The sequence below is a fragment of the Pseudorasbora parva genome, chromosome 18, assembly GCF_024679245.1.
Source record: "Pseudorasbora parva isolate DD20220531a chromosome 18, ASM2467924v1, whole genome shotgun sequence".
Taxonomy (NCBI): domain Eukaryota; kingdom Metazoa; phylum Chordata; class Actinopteri; order Cypriniformes; family Gobionidae; genus Pseudorasbora; species Pseudorasbora parva.
Window position 1 is genome coordinate 40,481,164 of NC_090189.1, and position 20,297 is coordinate 40,501,460.

Genomic DNA, 20,297 nt, shown 5'->3' on the forward strand with positions numbered 1-20,297 from the left:
AAACACAGTTTTGGCAAGAGAAACAATTATTAATAATCAAGCATCAAATCATCCTATTAGAATGATTTCTGAAGGATCTTGTGACACTGAAGACTGGAGTATTGATAAATTCAGCACAGGAATAAACTACATATTAATATAAATTCATAAAAATAGCTATATTACACTGTAATAATATTCCACGATATTACAGTTTGCAATTTAACAATAGTTTATGTATCTAAATAATAATCTATTGCTTAATATTTAGTGATTTCTCTAATATTATTTAACTTCAACACAAATAAATCATTAGACAATACAAATATATGCTTTATAAATATTTTATATTTTAAGCAATTTGCAAAAATACATAGCTTCGGATCAAACGTTCTGTGACTCTCGCCTTTTTGATGAGAAGGGTTACTTGTGATTTAACTGCGATATTGATAATATTACTCACAAAAGCTATGTTTCCATGTATAAGAAATCAGTTTATTTCACATTAAACCATCTTTAAATTTTAAAACAACCCAGCCTATTTTTTTATGGCATCACTTCAACCAAAACCTTCCAAACATAACTAACAAGAAGCAAAAAATGGATCATTTATGTTAGAAAAAAAGATCCAAAATAATGCTAAATAACTGAACTTGTATCAGATGATCATTACAGCGCTTTAATGTATAAGTTTGAGACACCACTACACTCTGGCAAGAAGGGAAAATAAAGCTGCATTGGTCTCAAGGTAAAAAAGTGAATGTGTGTGATTTTTACATTGTACAAAACAAGATGACAATATATCTCGCTTTCTTTACACGTATGACACGAGTTCTGTGTTTGGATGAAATCATTTCTTCTTCTTTCTCTTTTTTGGAGGGCCTTGATCCGAACTGCTTGAGGAATCGGAATCAGAGTCAGAGCTGGAGGAAGACGAGGAGGATGAGGAAGAGGAGGAGGAAGGGCTGGAGCTTTCCTCGCCGTCACTGCTGCTGTCTTCAGATGAGGATGAGGAGCTGGACGAATCGCTGCTGTCGGAGGTAGAGTCACTGGAAGAGCTGGACGAATCACTGCTGCCGGAGCTGGAGGAGGACCTCAAAGAAAACAGCATATCGACATGTCAAGTCATGTGCTTTAAAGTGTTAGTTCACCCAAAAATGAAATGTATGTCATTATCTCCTCTCCCTAATGTCGTTCCACACCCGTAAGACCTCCGTTCATCTTCACACACAGTTTAAGATATTTTATATTTAGTCTGAGAGCGTATGCAAGTGTATGCACACTATACTGTCCATGTCCAGAAAGGGAATAAAAACATTATCAAAGTAGTCCATATGAGACATCAGTGGGTTAATTAGAGTCTCTTGAAGCATCCAAAATACATTTGGGTCCAAAAATAACAAAAACTACGACTTTATTCAGCTTTGTCTTCTCTTCTGGGTTTGTTTTCAATCCTCAAATAAAGACTGGAACGGTTATGAATCAGCGAATTGATTCATGATTCGGATCGCCAGTGTCACGTGATTTCAGCAGTTTGACACGCAATCCGAATCATGAATCAATACGCTGACTCATAACCGTTTGAATCTTTATTGATCCTTTCTGCACATGGACAGTATAGTGTGCATACACTTGCATACGCTCTCAGACTAAATATAAAATATCTTAAACTGTGTGTGAAGATGAACGGAGGTCTTACGGGTGAGGAGCGACATTAGGGAGAGGAGTTAATGACAGACATTTCATTTTTGGGTGAACTAACCCTTTAATTGTGAAAAATCTTGTATTAATAATAAAAAAAATGTTTGAAAAACTTTCTCTCACAATTCTAACTTTTTTAAGGTTATAAAGTCAGGATATATATATATATAGAGGCCACTTTATATAAATAAAAGGACTTCCATTAACTGTATACTTTTGTGACTCAATTATTGTTTTGGACAAATTTAAAGGACTAGTTCACTTTTAAATAAACTTTTACTGATAATTTACTCACCCTCATGTCATCCAAAATGTCCACGTCGTTCTTTTTTCAGTCGAAAATAAATGAAGGTTTTTGATGAAAACATTCCAGGATTATTCTCCATATAATGGACTTCAATGGGAACCAAACGGTTCAAGGTCCAAATGACAAATACAGAGCAGCTTCAAAGGGCTTTAAACAACACCAGACGATGAATATGGGTCTTTTTGTCAGTTTATCGCTGAAAAACCTTTTTCCGAACACTTGTAAACACTGACTCGATACTTCCGCCTCTGTCAAGCGTGATGTTTTCAGCGTAATTGTGTATTACGTGACGTCACAGAACGCGTATCACAGAACAGCCAGCATTTGTACTTATAAAACAAACCTTTTTATTAGTCTTTTTTTAAATGACTGATTGTTTGGCTAGATAAGACCCTTATTCGCTGTCTGGTGTCGTTTAAAGCTACTCTGAATCTGTCATTTGGACCTTGAACTGTTTGGTTCCCATTGATGTACATTATATGGAGAATAATCCTGGGATGTTTTCATCAAAAGCCTTCATTTCTTTTCGACTGAAGAAAGAAAGACATGAACATCTGTGATGACATAGGGGTGAGTAAACTATCAGCAAAAGTTTATTTAAAAGTGAACTAATTCTTTAATACCGGTAGTTAGTTGTGCAGAACTGAGATACAAGTGCAATTAAATAAAATGTATACCAGACCTAGCATGTGATAAGTTTAATGGTTCCCTAAAAGCAGATAAAACATCCTAATATTTAACTTCATAAAGTGGTTATAATGCATCAGTCATAACATGTTTATACTGCTAACACAAGCAATGACTTACCTTTTTTTCTTTGTTTTTTTCTCACTGCGCGCCGTTATTCCAGGTCTAAAAAGTGTCAAGAAACTACAGTTGAAATGCACACTTGTGTGAATGATTGAAAAACACACAACACATGGAAATAATTAATATTTTTGTAACATTTTATACTAGAAACAGACGCAGTCTACAATTCTGCATTCTTCACTTTCGTCTCAATTTGGCGCTGTTCCTCTCCCTCATGTCGTTCCAAACCTGTAAGACTTTCGTTCATTTTCAGAACACAAATTAAGATATTTTTGATTAAATCTGAAAGCGTTCGGTCCCTCCATTGACAGCTATGCAACTACAACTTTGATGCTTCAAAAAGTTAATAAAGAGATCGTAAAACGAATCCTTATGAATTAGGTGGTTTGGTTCAAATTTTCTGAAAAGACTCGATCTTTATATGATGAACAGATTTAATTTAGGCTTTTATTAATATATAATGGTTGATCAGTGAACATGAACTCAACCGAGCCTGCTTGATGCGTGAGAACTAAACTCAGAAAGAAGCTCAAACGTGATGCGTAACACGAGAATGAACCTCATTGGTTCTCGCTGAAGCTCAAACGTGCTGCGTAACACGAGAATGAACCTCATTGGTTCTCTCTGAAGCTCAAACGTGCTGCGTAACATGAGAATGAACCTCATTGGTTCTCGCTGAAGCTCAAACGTGATGCGTAACACGAGAATGAACCTCATTGGTTCTCGCTGAAGCTCAAACGTGATGCGTAACACGAGAATGAACCTCATTGGTTCTCGCTGAAGCTCAAACGTGCTGCGTAACACGAGAATGAACCTCATTGGTTCTCGCTGAAGCTCAAACGTGATGCGTAACACGAGAATGAACCTCATTGGTTCTCACTGAAGCTCAAACGTGCTGCGTAACACGAGAATGAACCTCATTGGTTCTCGCTGAAGCTCAAACGTGATGCGTAACACGAGAGTGAACCTCATTGGTTCTTGCTGAAGCTCAAACGTGCTGCGTAACACGAGAATGAACCTCATTGGTTCTCGCTGAAGCTCAAACGTGATGCTTAACACGAGAATGAACCTCATTGGTTCTCGCTGAAGCTCAAACATGCTGCGTAACACAAGAATGAACGTCATTGGTTCTCGCTGAAGCTCAAACGTGCGGCGTTACACGAGAATGAACCTCATTGGTTCTCGCTGAAGCTCAAACGTGCTGCGTAACACGAGAATGAACCTCATTGGTTCTCGCTGAAGCTCAAACGTGCTGCGTAACACGAGAATGAACCTCATTGGTTCTCGCTGAAGCTCAAACGTGCAGCGTAACACGAGAATGAACCTCATTGGTTCTCGCTGAAGCTCAAACGTGATGCGTAACACGAGAGTGAACCTCATTGGTTCTCGCTGAAGCTCAAACGTGCTGCGTAACACCAGAGTGAACCTCATTGGTTCTCGCTGAAGCTCAAACGTGATGCGTAACACCAGAGTGAACCTCATTGGTTCTCGCTGAAGCTCAAACGTTCTGCGTAACATGAGAATGAACCTCATTGGTTCTCGCTGAAGCTCAAACGTGCTGCGTAAAACGAGAATGAACCTCATTGGTTCTCGCTGAAGCTCAAACATGCTGCGTAACACGAGAGTGAACCTCATTGGTTCTCGCTGAAGCTCAAACGTGATGCGTAACACGAGAATGAACCTCATTGGTTCTCGCTGAAGCTCAAACGTGATGCGTAACACGAGAATGAACCTCATTGGTTCTCGCTGAAGCTCAAACGTGCTGCGTAACACGAGAATGAACCTCATTGGTTCTCGCTGAAGCTCAAACGTGCTGCGTAACACGAGAATGAACCTCATTGGTTCTCGCTGAAGCTCAAACGTGCTGCGTAACACGAGAATGAACCTCATTGGTTCTCGCTGAAGCTCAAACGTGATGCGTAACACGAGAATGAACCTCATTGGTTCTCGCTGAAGCTCAAACGTGATGCGTAACACGAGAATGAACCTCATTGGTTCTCGCTGAAGCTCAAACGTGCTGCGTAACACGAGAATGAACCTCATTGGTTCTCGCTGAAGCTCAAACGTGATGCGTAACACGAGAATGAACCTCATTGGTTCTCGCTGAAGCTCAAACGTGCTGCGTAACACAAGAATGAACCTCATTGGTTCTCACTGAAGCTCAAACGTGCTGCGTAACACGAGAATGAACCTCATTGGTTCTCGCTGAAGCTCAAACGTGCTGCGTAACACGAGAATGAACCTCATTGGTTCTCGCTGAAGCTCAAACGTGCTGCGTAACACGAGAATGAACCTCATTGGTTCTCGCTGAAACTCAAACGTGCTGCGTAACACGAGAATGAACCTCATTGGTTCTCGCTGAAACTCAAACGTGCTGCGTAACACGAGAGTGAACCTCATTGGTTCTTGAGAAGCTCAAACGCAATGCGTAACACGAGAATGAACCTCATTGGTTCTCGCTGAAGCTCAAACGTGATGCGTAACACGAGAATGAACCTCATTGGTTCTCGCTGAAGCTCAAACGTGATGCGTAACACGAGAATGAACCTCATTGGTTCTCGCTGAAGCTCAAACGTGCTGCGTAACACGAGAATGAACCTCATTGGTTCTCGCTGAAGCTCAAACGGGATGAGTAACACGAGAATGAACCTCATTGGTTCTCGCTGAAGCTCAAACGTGCTGCGTAACACGAGAATGAACCTCATTGGTTCTCGCTGAAGCTCAAACGTGATGCGTAACACGAGAGTGAACCTCATTGGTTCTTGCTGAAGCTCAAACGTGCTGCGTAACACGAGAATGAACCTCATTGGTTCTCGCTGAAGCTCAAACGTGATGCTTAACACGAGAATGAACCTCATTGGTTCTCGCTGAAGCTCAAACATGCTGCGTAACACAAGAATGAACGTCATTGGTTCTCGCTGAAGCTCAAACGTGCGGCGTTACACGAGAATGAACCTCATTGGTTCTCGCTGAAGCTCAAACGTGCTGCGTAACACGAGAATGAACCTCATTGGTTCTCGCTGAAGCTCAAACGTGCTGCGTAACACGAGAATGAACCTCATTGGTTCTCGCTGAAGCTCAAACGTGCTGCGTAACACGAGAATGAACCTCATTGGTTCTCGCTGAAGCTCAAACGTGATGCGTAACACGAGAGTGAACCTCATTGGTTCTCGCTGAAGCTCAAACGTGCTGCGTAACACGAGAATGAACCTCATTGGTTCTTGAGGAGCTCAAACGTGCTGCGTAATACCAGAATGAACCTCATTGGTTCTCGCTGAAGCTCAAACGTGCTGCGTAACACGAGAATGAACCTCATTGGTTCTTGAGGAGCTCAAACGTGCTGCGTAATACCAGAATGAACCTCATTGGTTCTCGCTGAAGCTCAAACGTGCTGCGTAACACGAGAATGAACCTCATTGGTTCTCACCGAAGCTCAAACGTGCTGCGTAACACGAGAATGAACCTCATTGGTTCTCGCTGAAGCTCAAACGTGCTGCGTAACACGAGAATGAACCTCATTGGTTCTCACCGAAGCTCAAACGTGCTGCGTAACACGAGAATGAACCTCATTGGTTCTCACCGAAGCTCAAACGTGCTGCGTAACACGAGAATGAACCTCATTGGTTCTCGCTGAAGCTCAAACGTGCTGCGTAACACGAGAATGAACCTCATTGGTTCTCACCGAAGCTCAAACGTGCTGCGTAACACGAGAATGAACCTCACTGGTTCTCGCTGAAGCTCAAACGTGCTGCGTAACACGAGAATGAACCTCATTGGTTCTCGCCTAAGCTCAAACGTGATGCGTAACACGAGAGTGAACCTCATTGGTTCTTGCTGAAGCTCAAACGTGCTGCATAACACGAGAGTGAACCTCATTGGTTCTCGCTGAAGCTCAAATGTGCTGCGTAACACGAGAATGAACCTCATTGGTTCTCGCTGAAGCTCAAACGTGCTGCGTAACACGAGAATGAACCTCATTGGTTCTCGCTGAAGCTCAAACGTGCTGCGTAACACGAGAGTGAACCTCATTGGTTCTCGCTGAAGCTCAAACGTGCTGCGTAACACGAGAGTGAACCTCATTGGTTCTCGCTGAAGCTCAAACGTGCTGCGTAACACGAGAGTGAACCTCATTGGTTCTCGCTGAAGCTCAAACGTGCTGCTTAACACGAGAATGAACCTCATTGGTTCTCGCTGAAGCTCAAACGTGCTGCTTAACACGAGAATGAACCTCATTGGTTCTCGCTGAAGCTCAAACGTGATGCTTAACACGAGAATGAACCTCATTGGTTCTCGCTGAAGCTCAAACGTGATGCGTAACACGAGAATGAACCTCATTGGTTCTCGCTGAAGCTCAAACGTGATGCGTAACACGAGAGTGAACCTCATTGGTTCTGGAACTGATGTGTTGATGAACGTTATATGTAAATAAAAGCCTTAAGTAAACCTTTTAATTACAAAGGGATCATGCTTCTTTAGAAAATTTGGACTAAACCACTCAATTCATATGGATAAATTTTACATTTTCTTTATGAACTCAAATGGAGGAACAGAACACAGAATTTTGATTTCATCAAACATTACATGAGAGAGAGGAATCAATGAGAGAGTATATTCATATTTGGGTGAACTATTCTTTTAACATAACTTCACGAGATTACTCAATTTGAAACATTCGTACAAGTAAGTTTTTATCGCAAGGCGTTGACTGATAAATTTAGTAAACTAGTAATCAGGCATTCAATATTAAGTTACTACGCACGTCTGTGAATGCGTTGCGTTTCTTACCCCAAATCATCTGAAGGATTGTTCTCCTTGTCTTTCAGCTTCTTTTTTAACTCAGTTGTCCTGGAAGGTCTATAAAGATACTTTCTTTTCCCAGTGCATTCGTAGGACCAGTGTCCATATTCCAGACATTTCTGACAGCGAACGTGTTGTTTGTTTGCCTCCCTGTGGAAATGTGAGAAGTCACATATACACAGTTGAAACCTCGTGTTAAAACAACGAAAACTCAAACAGACGACTAATAAGATACACAAAATACAGCGAATACATTACAAATGTTATTTAGAACTCAAAAATCGTATAATGTGTAAAATAACTCACGCTTGTCTTCGAGCGATCAATCTATGCATGGGCGTCGCCATTTTGGAAGCGATCGTGTGCGCCGTCGCGACGCGAGAATGAAAACAAAAAGAGTGCCATCTAAAGCTTGGGAGAGGCTTTAGCTTTCTATTGTACATATTTTGTATATTTATTGGTCTATTCGTCTGAATTAAAGTACCGGTACAGCATGTTATACATCAATATAGAGGAAACCACGAAAAGGTCATAAAACACAAACGCTTCTTTATTGTTTAATTCTTATTATTTATTCTTAAGTTTCGGGGTGTGTGGGTTCAGAGAGACATTTAATCGTGTGAAAAGAGAATTCTTCCTAAAATGATATTCTCATTTAAATCGGCAAATATAAATCGGCAAAAATATGTATTTTTTTAATTCATTTTAATAATAATAACAACCATAATATTTATAATGATTTATAATATAAACAATAAGTATTATAATATTATAACTTATTATAAATGTTATTTTTTATTAAAGACAGACCATGTAACGAACATAGCATAAAATAAAGCAATACAAAAATAAATTGGTAACAGGGAATCCATTTTAAACATGTTACTTAAAAAAATTACAGAAGACATAAAACAATCAAATTCCACTACAAACACCTTAAACATCGGGATATATACAATTTTACCAGCATTATTAATTATTAATAACAATAATATACCCTTGTTAACATAGCTAGTTTTCATAATATTTTCAAAAACTTTTTGGAACTCTATTGATAGCATTAGGAAGACTGATTGGTTAATCTCATTCAAATGTTGTAATGATAATAAACTACAAAAAATACATTTGAAATAATTATTATCTGAACGGTCGCATCACTTTTTTTTAGACATATTTATAATATACAGGCTTGCATACAGTACACAAAATGTATGAATAATATGTTCAATGTCATCAGAATAAAAAAGGACACAAAATAATTAACAATAAATGATTAAAGATTGTGGTAAAAAAAAAAAAAAAAAAAAAAAAAAACAGAAGAGAAAGAGAAAAAGAACCATACGTGACCAAAAATATACGTCTTTAAAAGTTATGGATATGCCTTGCTGGATATATCATTAGCCTCACTATTTTTCCAAAGTTGTTTAGTATAATAACATGACCAAAATATTGTTTCTGTGTGGACTTGACGAAATCTCCATCTTGTATCAAGACTTTTTTTCCCTCAATTATGTTTTATTTAAAAAATTTTTTTTTTTTTTTTTTTTTTTTTACAAAGGTTTCACATAGGCTATAATTCTTTGGACATTTCCATAAGACCATGAAGCCATAGTAAAAAAAAAAACAACCAAAAAAAAAAACATAACATAACATAAAAAATTATAATAATAACAAAAAAACAAAAGTGTATAAATGGGCATAAAGGAGTTTAATTGTTTGTAAATGCCCATAGTTCTTGGGGCTTTGTGGTTTGAGAGTCCTTGTAAAGTTTCAAAATAAATCTTCATGTCAGCCTTAAAATGGGAGATATTGGGAATTCTTTCAGACCATTTACATTGTGTATGTAGAAATTACCAAGTAACATTATAAGATTTAATATCTACAAGCATGAGTCTTTTCTATATCTTTTTGTCATAATAAAAAATCAAATAGCATCTCTTTTCTTTATGTTAATTTTGGTTCCACTTAACATATTAAATAAATATTCTACATCAACCCAAAATAATTGAACATACATATATTAAAAAAAACCCCGAAAGATGCAAAATAGTTTCAGGGTTCTCGTATCAAGACGTCCATCATCGATCGTTTTGGGCTTGTCGTCATGGTTACGTCATGTAAGGAAAGCTCCAGAGCCATCTAGAACTCACGAACTCTCGCGATAAAACCGTTGACTTCGGCGTGAACTCCGGCTTACCCATTACATTCAGCCTTCAGCCGGTGTGCTTCAACTCAGTCAACGGACATTCGGGAACTATGAAATCGCGTTAAACCTGAGTTTTATGAATCAAACCACTCCGTGACTGTTATATATACATCTATATGTTTTAAAAGGACACTTCCTGCTGGTGTTGAGTGTTTTAGCTGGGCTGTGCTTGTGATTTCCAGTGAAGATGTCAGTGGTGGGATTTGATGTGGGCTTCCAGAGCTGTTATGTTGCTGTCGCTCGCGCCGGCGGAATAGAGACTGTTGCAAACGAGTACAGCGACCGATGCACACCGTAAGTCTGCTTATAATGTCCATTAACTGTTTTCAGACACTGCGTGCATTTCTCTCTGACATGTCACACAATGACAACCACGTTAAGACGCGTGTTTTCTTTCATTATGTCATTCCATTGGATCTAAATTATGTCAAATGAGTTGACACATGCTCTACTTGCCTTAATTGACAGCTAATATTGTGAGGATCTATTCTGCACGTTAGGCTAGTATGATATCTAGGTGTTTAGCGTATATATGACTGAATTTGATGAGAGCGGAGTGATGAACGGGTCGGTTAGCTGAATGCTACAGCGTGCTCGTGCTCGCGCTCGCGCTGCTGCCGTGACGTCACGCCGGGCGGCCGCTGGAACATTCTAGCACATTTTTTAAGGCCGCTTTTTAATACACATTTTAATAACCGACCGACAGTCTCTTTACAGGACTAATTATTATACATTTCTCGATTAATGGTTTTCCACTGAATAATATATATATATTTTTTTAATGAATATACTAGTATACTTTTTATCTCTCAATTCTGACTTTTCCCTTTTCCGCCATCAGAAATGTGAAATATAAAGTCGCAGTTGCGAGTTATGATCTAGAAACTAGAGCGTAAAATAAACCAAAGATAGTTGTCTTGTATTTTACTTTACATAATGTAATTAAATGCTCTAAAAATGTACACACTTTAATAAAACGATAGTGGATTTTACCAATAACGATAACAAGGTTTTGCCGCAATTGTCCGCTAACCGATTAAAAAAGTGCTGAACTACATTACAATTTTTTTTTTTTTTTTTACTGAACCACACAAATTTACTGTTAAAAAAAAATGTATGTCTATATTTTTATGTGACCCTGTGCCACAAAACCAGTCATAAAGGTTTTTTTTTTTTTTTAAATTGAGATTTATATATAATCTGAAAGCTGAATTAATACGTTTGCCATTGATGTATGATCTGTTAGAAGATAGATTTGGCTGAGATGTATCCAGAACATCTGGAATCTGAGGATGCAAAACATCGCCTTCAAAGGATTAGTTCACTTCCAAATGAAAATGTCCTGGTATTTTACTAACATCTATCCCACCCAAGGTCTTTTTCCTCAGTTGCAAAGAAATTAAGTTTTTTTTTTTTTTTTTTTTTTGGGAGGAAAACATTCCAGGATTTTTCCTCCACGTAATGGACTTCAATGGGAACCAACAGTTGAAGGTCCAAATCAATGCAGTTTCAGAGGAAGGGTGTCAGAGTCTGCACGATCCCAGGCGAGGAATAGGGTCTGATCTAGACAAGCCATCAGACAATGTTTTTTTTATTATCTTGACATTTTCAAGACGACAACTTGAAGAAAAAAAAAACTTTAACCTAAAATGTGTTTTATTTTATTTTTTGGTCTTGAAATTGTCTTATGGTTTGTCTAGATCAGACCCTGTTCTTTATCCGGGATCGTGCAGAGCCTCTTAAGCCCTTCCTTTGAAACTGCATTGGACCTTCAACTGTTGGTTGCCATTGAAGTCCATTATGTGAGAATATCATAATTGTGTGCTTGGGACAAGGATTTAATGTGTGCGTATAATATTTCTGTGTTATTGTTAAGCCCCAGTGCCCCACAAAAACATTATAAAGCATCATCAAATATTCGTGCACTATATTATACGTGTTCAGAAGCCATCCCATAGTTTAATGTGAGTACAGATAAATATTTAAGTCATTAAACTCAAGTTCACGTCAATGCATGCTTCCCTCCGCTGTCAGTCACTCTCCATCCAGCGTTAAACTGTGTGTCGCGTTCTGTTACGACAGTCAACTCAATGAAACTCTCTCCATGATTATTCATTGTTTCTGTTATTATGTGCATACGCGCTTTGAGCCGCTCTGTATTATAATAATACTTTTGCTATGAAAGTTTAACCTTAAAAAAGTCTAACCCTATAATATAATCTATAATATATTATATATATATATATATATATATATATATATATATATATATATATATATATATATATATATATATATATATATATAATCCTATAAATATATTCACTTGTTTTTCATGAATGTATTTTGTGTAACATTTTACCAGCTTTACAGCTACACTTATTCACTTTCATGGTATTCATTATTTTTTTCCCCACTAAAGGTTTAGATTTTATACAATTATTGTGCACTCGTGATTTTGTAACTTTTGCTTCAGAATTATTCACGAATCTAATTTATTCACCATCTAGACTAGAGTATAGTAGTATTTTTGTCATAGAGTGTTATATATATATAATACATTTTTTCCTTTAAAATTAAATTTTCTTTATTTAGTAGATTGTGAGTTTAACTCACAAAAGATTGATTATCAGTTCAACAGACTGAAGTATAGAAATTCTACATATAATCTTTAAACAAAACTGCATTGGTATCGGATTGGTATCGGTTTAGTATCGGTATCGACCGATACTCCGAATTTTTTATATCGGATCGGTTCTGAAAAAATGGTATCGGTGCATCCCTAGTGAAAATGCTGTTGTGATAAGCTGAGTGGCTAGTAGATTTGGAAAACCACTAGCCACAGTGGCTGGTGAGCTAAAACAGTCATTGTAGCGCCCTATGTAGTGTAGTATCTAATGATGTGCTCTTTTCAGGTCATTTGTATCATTCGGTCCTCGGAATCGTTCGATTGGGGCAGCAGCCAAAAGCCAGGTAAACATTTAGTTTAAATAAGCAGGAAAGCACATTGCATGGAGGGAAGTTGTAGTTATAATTTCTGCTCTCTCAACAAGGTGGTCACAAACTGCAAGAACACTGTGCAGGGTTTTAAGCGATTCCATGGCAGGGCGTTCAGTGACCCTTACATCCAGACGGCAAAGTCCAGCCTGGTCTATGATCTCGCTCAGATGCCGACTGGAACCACTGGCATTAAGGTAAGACTAATTAAACAGTAGTGATAAAGTTGTTACACTGAGGAAATGGCTGCTTTATTCTATCATATATGTTAATCAGATGCTGCTGTAGGTATCGCAGTGCTTTATGCTGTCCGTCTCCACAGGTCATGTATATGGAGGAGGAGAAGCTGTTCAGCATTGAGCAGGTCACTGCTATGCTGCTGACCAAACTGAAAGAAACCGCTGAAGCTGCACTCAAGAAGCCAGTGGCAGACTGCGTCATCTCCGTACGCATATTCTCTTTTACACACCTATTTCTAAATATACTCAATATAAAGTTCACTGCATAATAGCATAATCACTTCTCACTGTACTGTTTTCATTTTTGAGTGAACTATCCCTTTAATATCAATCAAACAACAAAAGACAGAGAAAATCACTTGTATTGCTAACAAAGATATTTATATATATATACATATATACACACAGTACAGGCCAAAAGTTTGGACACATTACTATTTGTAATGTTTTTGAAAGAAGTTTCTTCTGCTCATCAAGCCTGCATTTATTTGATCAAAAATACTGAAAAATAGAAATATTGTGATATATTATTACAATTTAAAATAATTGTTTTTCAATGTATTATACTTTAAATGCTGATTTATTTCTGTGATCAAAGCTGAATTTTCAGGATGGTTCCTCCAGTCTTCAGTGATCATGATCCTTCAGAAATCATTCTCATAAGAGGATTCATTTTCAAAGTTGGAAACGGTTCTGTTGCTTAATATTTTTTCATAATCTGTGATACTTTTTTATAATACTTCGATGAATAAAAAAGAAAAAAAAGAAGCAAATGTTTTAAAAATATAAATCTTTTGTAACAACAATATACACTACTGGTCAGTCATTTTTTTTCTTTCTTTTTTTGAAATAAATCAATAATTGTATTCAGCAGGGATGTGTTAAATTGATAAAAATTATAGTAAAGGATATTTGTATTATTTGAAAATAGGTTTTTATTTAGAATAAATGCAGTTCTTTTGAACCTTTTATTCATCAAATATATATGGCAGCAGAACCGTTTCCAGCACTCATAATAAATCCTCAAATGAGAATGATTTCTGAAGGATCATGATCACTGAAGACTGGAGGAACCATCCTGAAAATTCAGCTTTGCATCACAGAAATAAATGATAATTTAAAGTATAATAAATTGAAAACCAAATATTTTAAATTGCAGTAATATATCACAATATAGGGGGAAAAAATCTGTATTTTTTATCAAATAAATGCAGGCTTGATGAGCAGAAGAAACTTCTTTCAAAAACATTACAACTAGAAATGGGCGGCAGTGGCTCAGTGGGTCACGTAGGTTGTCTACAAACCGAAAGGTTGGTGGTTCAATCCCCGGTTCCACCTGACCAAGTGTCAAAGTGTCCATGAGCAAGACACCTAACCCCAGCTGCTCCCGACGAGCTGGATGGCACCTTACATGGCTGACATCGCCGTCGGTGTAAGAATGGGTGAATGCGAGGCATATATATATATATATATGCTTGTAATTTATTTAAAGGGGGGGTGAAACACTCAGTTTCAGTCAGTGTCATGTCAATCTTGAGTACCTATAGAGTAGCATTGCATCCTGCATATCTCCGAAAAGTCTTTAGTTTTTTTATAATTATATAAGAAAGATGCGCTGTTCCGAGTCTTTCCGAAAAAAGCCGAGCGGGTGGGGGCGTGTCGTGTGAGCGGAGCTAAATAATGACATGGGCTCGCTGCTGCTATTGTGTTGAGTCGAGTGCGTCGTAAAGCTGTGTCATCCCTAACAGCGGGAAAAAAACTTTATTCAAAATAAAAAATATGGCTTTTAATCAGATACAGCCATACATCTATGATCCGGAATCAGACCCAGAGGCTGCAGTTGAACAGGAGCAGCAGCAAAAACGACTAGAGCAGGACGTCTCTATGTGGTACAAGTTATACACTAACTATATAATATGCTTAGCAACTTGTGTTATTTACATATTTATACTTTTGAAGGTGTAGATGTGGGAAGTGCACTTCTTGCTAGACTACAATCAAACCGTTATTCCACGATTTTAACTTTAACGTCACGTTTTTAGAACACCATGTCAAGCGCAAGTGTTACAACGTGTGTGTGTGTGTGTGTGTGTTACGCGTGGTTTGTGTAGACAATTGTAGCACGGCAGGCTAGTGTTTACATAGAAAGACATGGAATAGTAGCGCATTTGAATGAAGAAGCGTGCTTATTTAGTTCATCATATTTCCCCCCTCTTTGTGTATTGTTGTTTGGAGTGCTTTTACAATACACAAACATAAAGTTACACATATAGTGGCCAGCTAAACAAATGTACACGCACTACACATCGCATGCTCCATTGATCAATTAACTATACGTGATCATGTTTGGGCTAACGTTACTTGATGGGCATAGGCAAAAACACAGACATTTGAAGCAGTCTTACTCACCGCCTGCGGTTCTAACGTTGGGACCTTTATCGTTGGGACTGCTCCATCCTTCAGCATTAGGCGATCGGAAAATCCGGCGTCGAGCTGGGCCTTGTTTATGAAACAGTCGGCACCGAAATGCAGTGAACAGACATAAACCTTTGCGCAACTCAGTTGCTGATCCGGAAAAGCAAATTCCATCCACTGTTGCCTTACCGCAGGGTTTTTGGGGAATCTGTGCAGGACTGTCTTGGTCTGGCAACCAAAAACGCACTTTTTTGGTGACATTGTTAATTTCTTGAAGTCACATCACCTGTGCAGCGCAGCCTACGAGCCAGCGCTTTGATGGTAGCCTGTTGCTTTCCCTCTCTCTCTCACGCGCTTCCGGTAGAATTGTCCGTAAGGCCCATACAAGGAAATTCCGCCCCCATTAACGTCAAAGGGGACGCATGATCTCAAAAAACTTGCCGAAACTTATGACTAACCGGAAGTAGTATTTTTGACAAAGAAATACTCCCATCAAACGTCCACCTTAACTTTTGAAACTTTGTCCATGTTTAGTATGGGATTCCAAGTCTTTAACAGTGTAAAAAGATCAGTATGCATGAAACAGCATTTCACCCCCCCTTTAATATTTTCTTTGCAGATTCACTTCCCCAGAAAAAAATCACCCAATAATTTTAGAATTATTCATTCTAGAGCTATTCTAATCTCTGGTCAAACCAATCACAATATATAACAATGTATACTTTTATTTAAAAAGTAGATTAGATTAAAAAAAAAATCTAAAAACTAAAAATCACAATGCCATTTTTTTCCATTATCGTGCAGCCCTAATATATATATATATGTATGCACGATTGCAGTTGTACCCAAAGTAATCGCATGGCATCTTTTTAATACATCTAACCACAGTGAAAGTGCACAAACTGGGTTTACTGAAGCTCCTTTACTATTGGCAGATTTTGAAACTCACTGCCTTCACCTAGGGCTGGGGGATGTATATTGAACATTAGCATTAATAGTGCAATCATTTCGATTGAATATTTCAAATTTAAGCACACTTGCCCAAAGAACGTTACCAAGATAACTTAGATCAGGGTTCCTACGGGGACTTAAAAAGTCTTTATTTTCAAAATAAAAATGTAAGTCCTTAAATAGTCTAAAATTCGCGGAAGGCTCGAGTTCTAGGTCTTAAATCATTTTAAAAAGGCCTTAATTTTCCTACGTCTATGTAATGCTTCCTCCGTAGTGTGTGTGTGTTTATTTATACCAGGGTGTTGTTGTTCTTTCTTTCGCTAATCCAACTACTGTTCGCTGTGTTACGACTACGAATGAGACCAACATGCGTATGTGTGGCTGTTGTAGTTAGTATGTAATGAATGTGAATAATCAGACGAGTTAAAGTTGTCTTGTTTTCCTCATGCAGGTCCCCAGCTTCTTCACTGATGCTGAGAGACGATCAGTCATGGATGCTGCACAGATCACAGGCCTTAACTGTCTCAGACTCATGAACGACACTACAGCAGGTGAAATACTTGTAATGGATTCGGTTCACCCAAAAATGACCCACCTGTCGTTGCTTACTCTCCTTCCGATTATGCCTGACTTACATAATGGAAGGTGGCATCCAAAATCACATTACTTTTTTTGATGCGCATCAAGGAGTTTATTTGGTAAATGTGTTTGTCGTAGTTTATACGCATGTTTTTTTATCAAATAAATGTATCCGACTCAAGCGAGCATACAAGTATTTTTAACAAGCATCTTGGCGTTTCCATCCAGCGGTTTTTGATGCAAAAAATAGGTGGATGGAAACAGCTATTGTCAGGCCCCCAAAAGTTTAAAACAAATTTGGGGTGTCATAGTGTTGCACAATATACCGGTACTAGAAAAGTATTGCGATACCCTGCTATTACTAACGGCACTATTTGGAATTTTATTAGTACCGGTACTTTAAGGAGGACAGCGCCTAAATGAGCTGCATTTCTTAATTTGCGTCGATGTGTGACAGCAGGTGTCAGGATGTGTGTGCACAGTAGGATATTTCTTTAGTGAATGTATAGAGTTGAGGTATTTAGATCCGTGCAGGTCTTAAGCCAGACCTCATATTCTGTGTGATTAATGTTAAAGGTGTACTAGAATGAGTTATGTTATTAACATATGAGTTATGAACAATATGTTAAATTGTTCTCTGATATCTACATAGAGGGTATGTGGCTTATTTAAGGGCAAAAAATTGTCCAGATACAGTTTTACAGGTCCACTTACATCCCTATAAATTGTCCCTAGGATGTAATGCTCTGTTTTTGCCTTATTTGGAAGAGTCATGAATATTAATGTTGAGCTCTGCTCTGATTGGCTTATTTCAGCAGCTCACAGCAGTTCAGTGAAGCGGCTCGTGAGTCTGACCGTCCTGACACAACACAGACCGACTGAATGACACTTTAAGCAGAACATCTCAAATGGAGATTGATAAAATGCAGCTTACTTGTTTATTGGTGTTTTCAGATCATCCGCGCGCGGGAAAGAGCTCGCGTTCATGCGGTTGCCAGATTTCAGTAAAGAAATCCCCCAAACAGCTTTGATGTGAAAAGGAACCATACAAAATAATATTAACCTGTCATTAGACACACTATTTAGTTTTGTATGGTACTTGGAGTTTCCTATTGTTACTGTACTAGCATCTTGCATCATCTAGACAATGCTGTCTCTAAGAAACTTTCAATTTAATCAGAAATTGTTTAAACGGCCAATAAGTGGATAAAATCGCTACTTACTGCTTGCTGGAATAAAGTCGCCACTTTCTTCAGTTTAAGACGCTGAGCGACGCTTGCTTGAAATGGGCCGAACATACGAACGATCTTGAATTAAATTATTGTGGTATCGGATTATGAACATCAACCATGACTGTTGACATTTTTTATCTGTGGGAAGGGTAGACAAGTTTCCTGAACAGCCTGGAACATGACGCGAGCAACTTGTACCCGATGATTCGCTCCAGTTCCGCCTGACAATGAACTTGTTTGGACAGATGCAAATGTTGGGGGCGTGGATTTTAATGATCCCCAACGATTGTGTCACGGTTGGGTTTATGTTGAGAAGCACTTTTTTTTCCCGTGGTGTTTTTGATTCACGAGATTAACATAAGAAGGAGGAGGCAATGGTGTTTGAGACTCACAGTATGAGATGTCCATGCACTGAACTCTTATTATTTCACTATGGCAAGGTTAATACAGTTTTTTCATTCTAGGGCACCAAACAACTATGAAAAATAGAAAACCACCACATGCTTGGCTAAATAAATAAAATATTAAATAAGTGATTATTTAATTTCTTTCTTGACTTGCTACTGTTAAATAGACCTAATGTAGCTGAAAACTAAAGCACTGCATTTGTCATATTGTTTGTAATTTGCATTTTTTGCTTATTTCTAAAAACAAAGATACAATTAAAAATCTATATTTTAAAAATATTAAATTACTCGTATCATAAAATAAGTTTTTGGTCATCCCAACCTGTTGAGAAGTGAAAGGTTAGTGAATGATAACATGATTGATAATGAGATCTCTGTAAGATGTTCAAACCGGCATGTAGTTATTATAGCAATAAGAGGAGGGGGTGGTCAAAAACCAGGGCAGGAACACGCTGGCCAAGTGGAGTTTTAGTAATAAAACAAAACAATGAATAATAAGTTCTGTTGTCATATTATTCAATTACTTTTACTGGGTTTTATTTATTTATTTATTTCTTTTTTTGACCGTGGTACCGATTCAGTATCGGTATCGAGGCATTTTAGTCTGGTATTGTATCCAAGTCATAATTTTGGTATTGTGACAACGCTAGGCTGTTACTAACGATTATTTTCATAATAGTTAAATCAGCCAATTTTATTGACAATTAATTGAATAGAATTTAATTAAATAAATATGTAAAAACAATGAGGCAATACTATTAGTAAAGTATTAAAAAAGCAAGTAATCATATAGTTTTATAGAACAACACTGCTAAACTAAATAATCATAATCAAAACAATCAACATTATGTATTATAACAAAGACCTGCAGAGGGCGCCAATGTTCTGGTGTTGTTACACTTTACAGCAGATCAAATTCTGGTTAAATGTTGGCCAAACGATATTTAATTTAAATATCCACTTAATCTTCAATATTTGGCCACGTCTTTACGACAGAAATGCTACAGCCACTGTCGTTTCTTGAACAAGAAACACGTAGACATCAAACTCAGAGCGAGGGTTTAAACTGATTTTGAAATTGAACATTTTGCTGTGACACTTGTGATAATCGATTGTGATCGGTGATAATTGTAATAATTAGATTAACCTGATGGCTTCTAATTGCTTGTCCATCTAGAAAAAGTGATTGTCTTTTGTATTTTGATCACTGAGGAGAGCAACCTACTGAAACGTTTCACCTGCGTTTCCACCTGCACTTTGCACTTTATTGCACCATGCTGATTTAAATTGAACAGTTCACATATTTAGAAAAACATTGACAAGATTCCAGATGAGCGTTATAAGCAACCCAAACTCAGATCATATGCAGAGATGGAGATTGAGCCGTGCTTCTGTGGATGATAAGTTCATGTGGAGCAGCATTTACTGTGAACGGAGCCACTCTGAGACGCACCTAACCTACATCCATGGAAATGATTAAAGTGCTTATATATGTTAAACCCATAGGGCATGTTTATTTAATTGAATCTGTAGTGAATTAACTCAGATGGGAAATATACATTTTTACTAACTACACAGAGATTTGGATATCGTACATTACTTGCATTTAGCCTGAGAGTCTCTGAGGTGAAATTGCAGGAGAAAGTCTTGATAGTTCGATCCGATGGTGTTGAAGTT

General features: G+C 37.8%; 2 protein-coding genes across 2 annotated transcripts in view; one reads left to right on the forward strand and one right to left on the reverse strand.

Annotated features, from left to right (window-relative positions):
* Window positions 1-309: 309 nt before the first annotated feature.
* Window positions 310-8,009, reverse strand: zcchc10 (zinc finger, CCHC domain containing 10). Its single transcript, XM_067423289.1, has 4 exons — window positions 7,901-8,009; window positions 7,583-7,744; window positions 2,795-2,839; window positions 310-1,073 (listed from the first exon to the last, which is right to left on the reverse strand). The coding sequence occupies exons 1-4, from the start codon at window positions 7,939-7,941 to the stop codon at window positions 830-832; spliced, it is 492 nt and encodes a 163-aa protein (XP_067279390.1). The 5' UTR covers window positions 7,942-8,009; the 3' UTR covers window positions 310-829.
* Window positions 8,010-9,775: 1,766 nt separating this feature from the next.
* Window positions 9,776-20,297, forward strand: part of hspa4a (heat shock protein 4a) — a 37,928-nt gene continuing 27,406 nt past the window's right edge. Inside the window, exons 1-5 of the mRNA XM_067423345.1 lie at window positions 9,776-10,094; window positions 12,716-12,773; window positions 12,854-12,994; window positions 13,120-13,242; window positions 16,854-16,953. Coding sequence (XP_067279446.1) covers window positions 9,988-10,094; window positions 12,716-12,773; window positions 12,854-12,994; window positions 13,120-13,242; window positions 16,854-16,953 — 529 coding nt within the window. The 5' untranslated portion in view covers window positions 9,776-9,987. The remainder of the gene's footprint in view (window positions 10,095-12,715; window positions 12,774-12,853; window positions 12,995-13,119; window positions 13,243-16,853; window positions 16,954-20,297) is intronic.

Coding starts and splice junctions, on each gene's coding strand:
- zcchc10 (XM_067423289.1), bottom strand. CDS start 7,941: ATGGCGACGCCCATGCATAGATTGATCGCTCGAAGACAAGC. Junction 7,745..7,900: donor TTGATCGCTCGAAGACAAGC/GTGAGTTATTTT, acceptor ACATTTCCACAG/GGAGGCAAACAAACAACACG. Junction 2,840..7,582: donor AATCCTTCAGATGATTTGGG/GTAAGAAACGCA, acceptor GACACTTTTTAG/ACCTGGAATAACGGCGCGCA.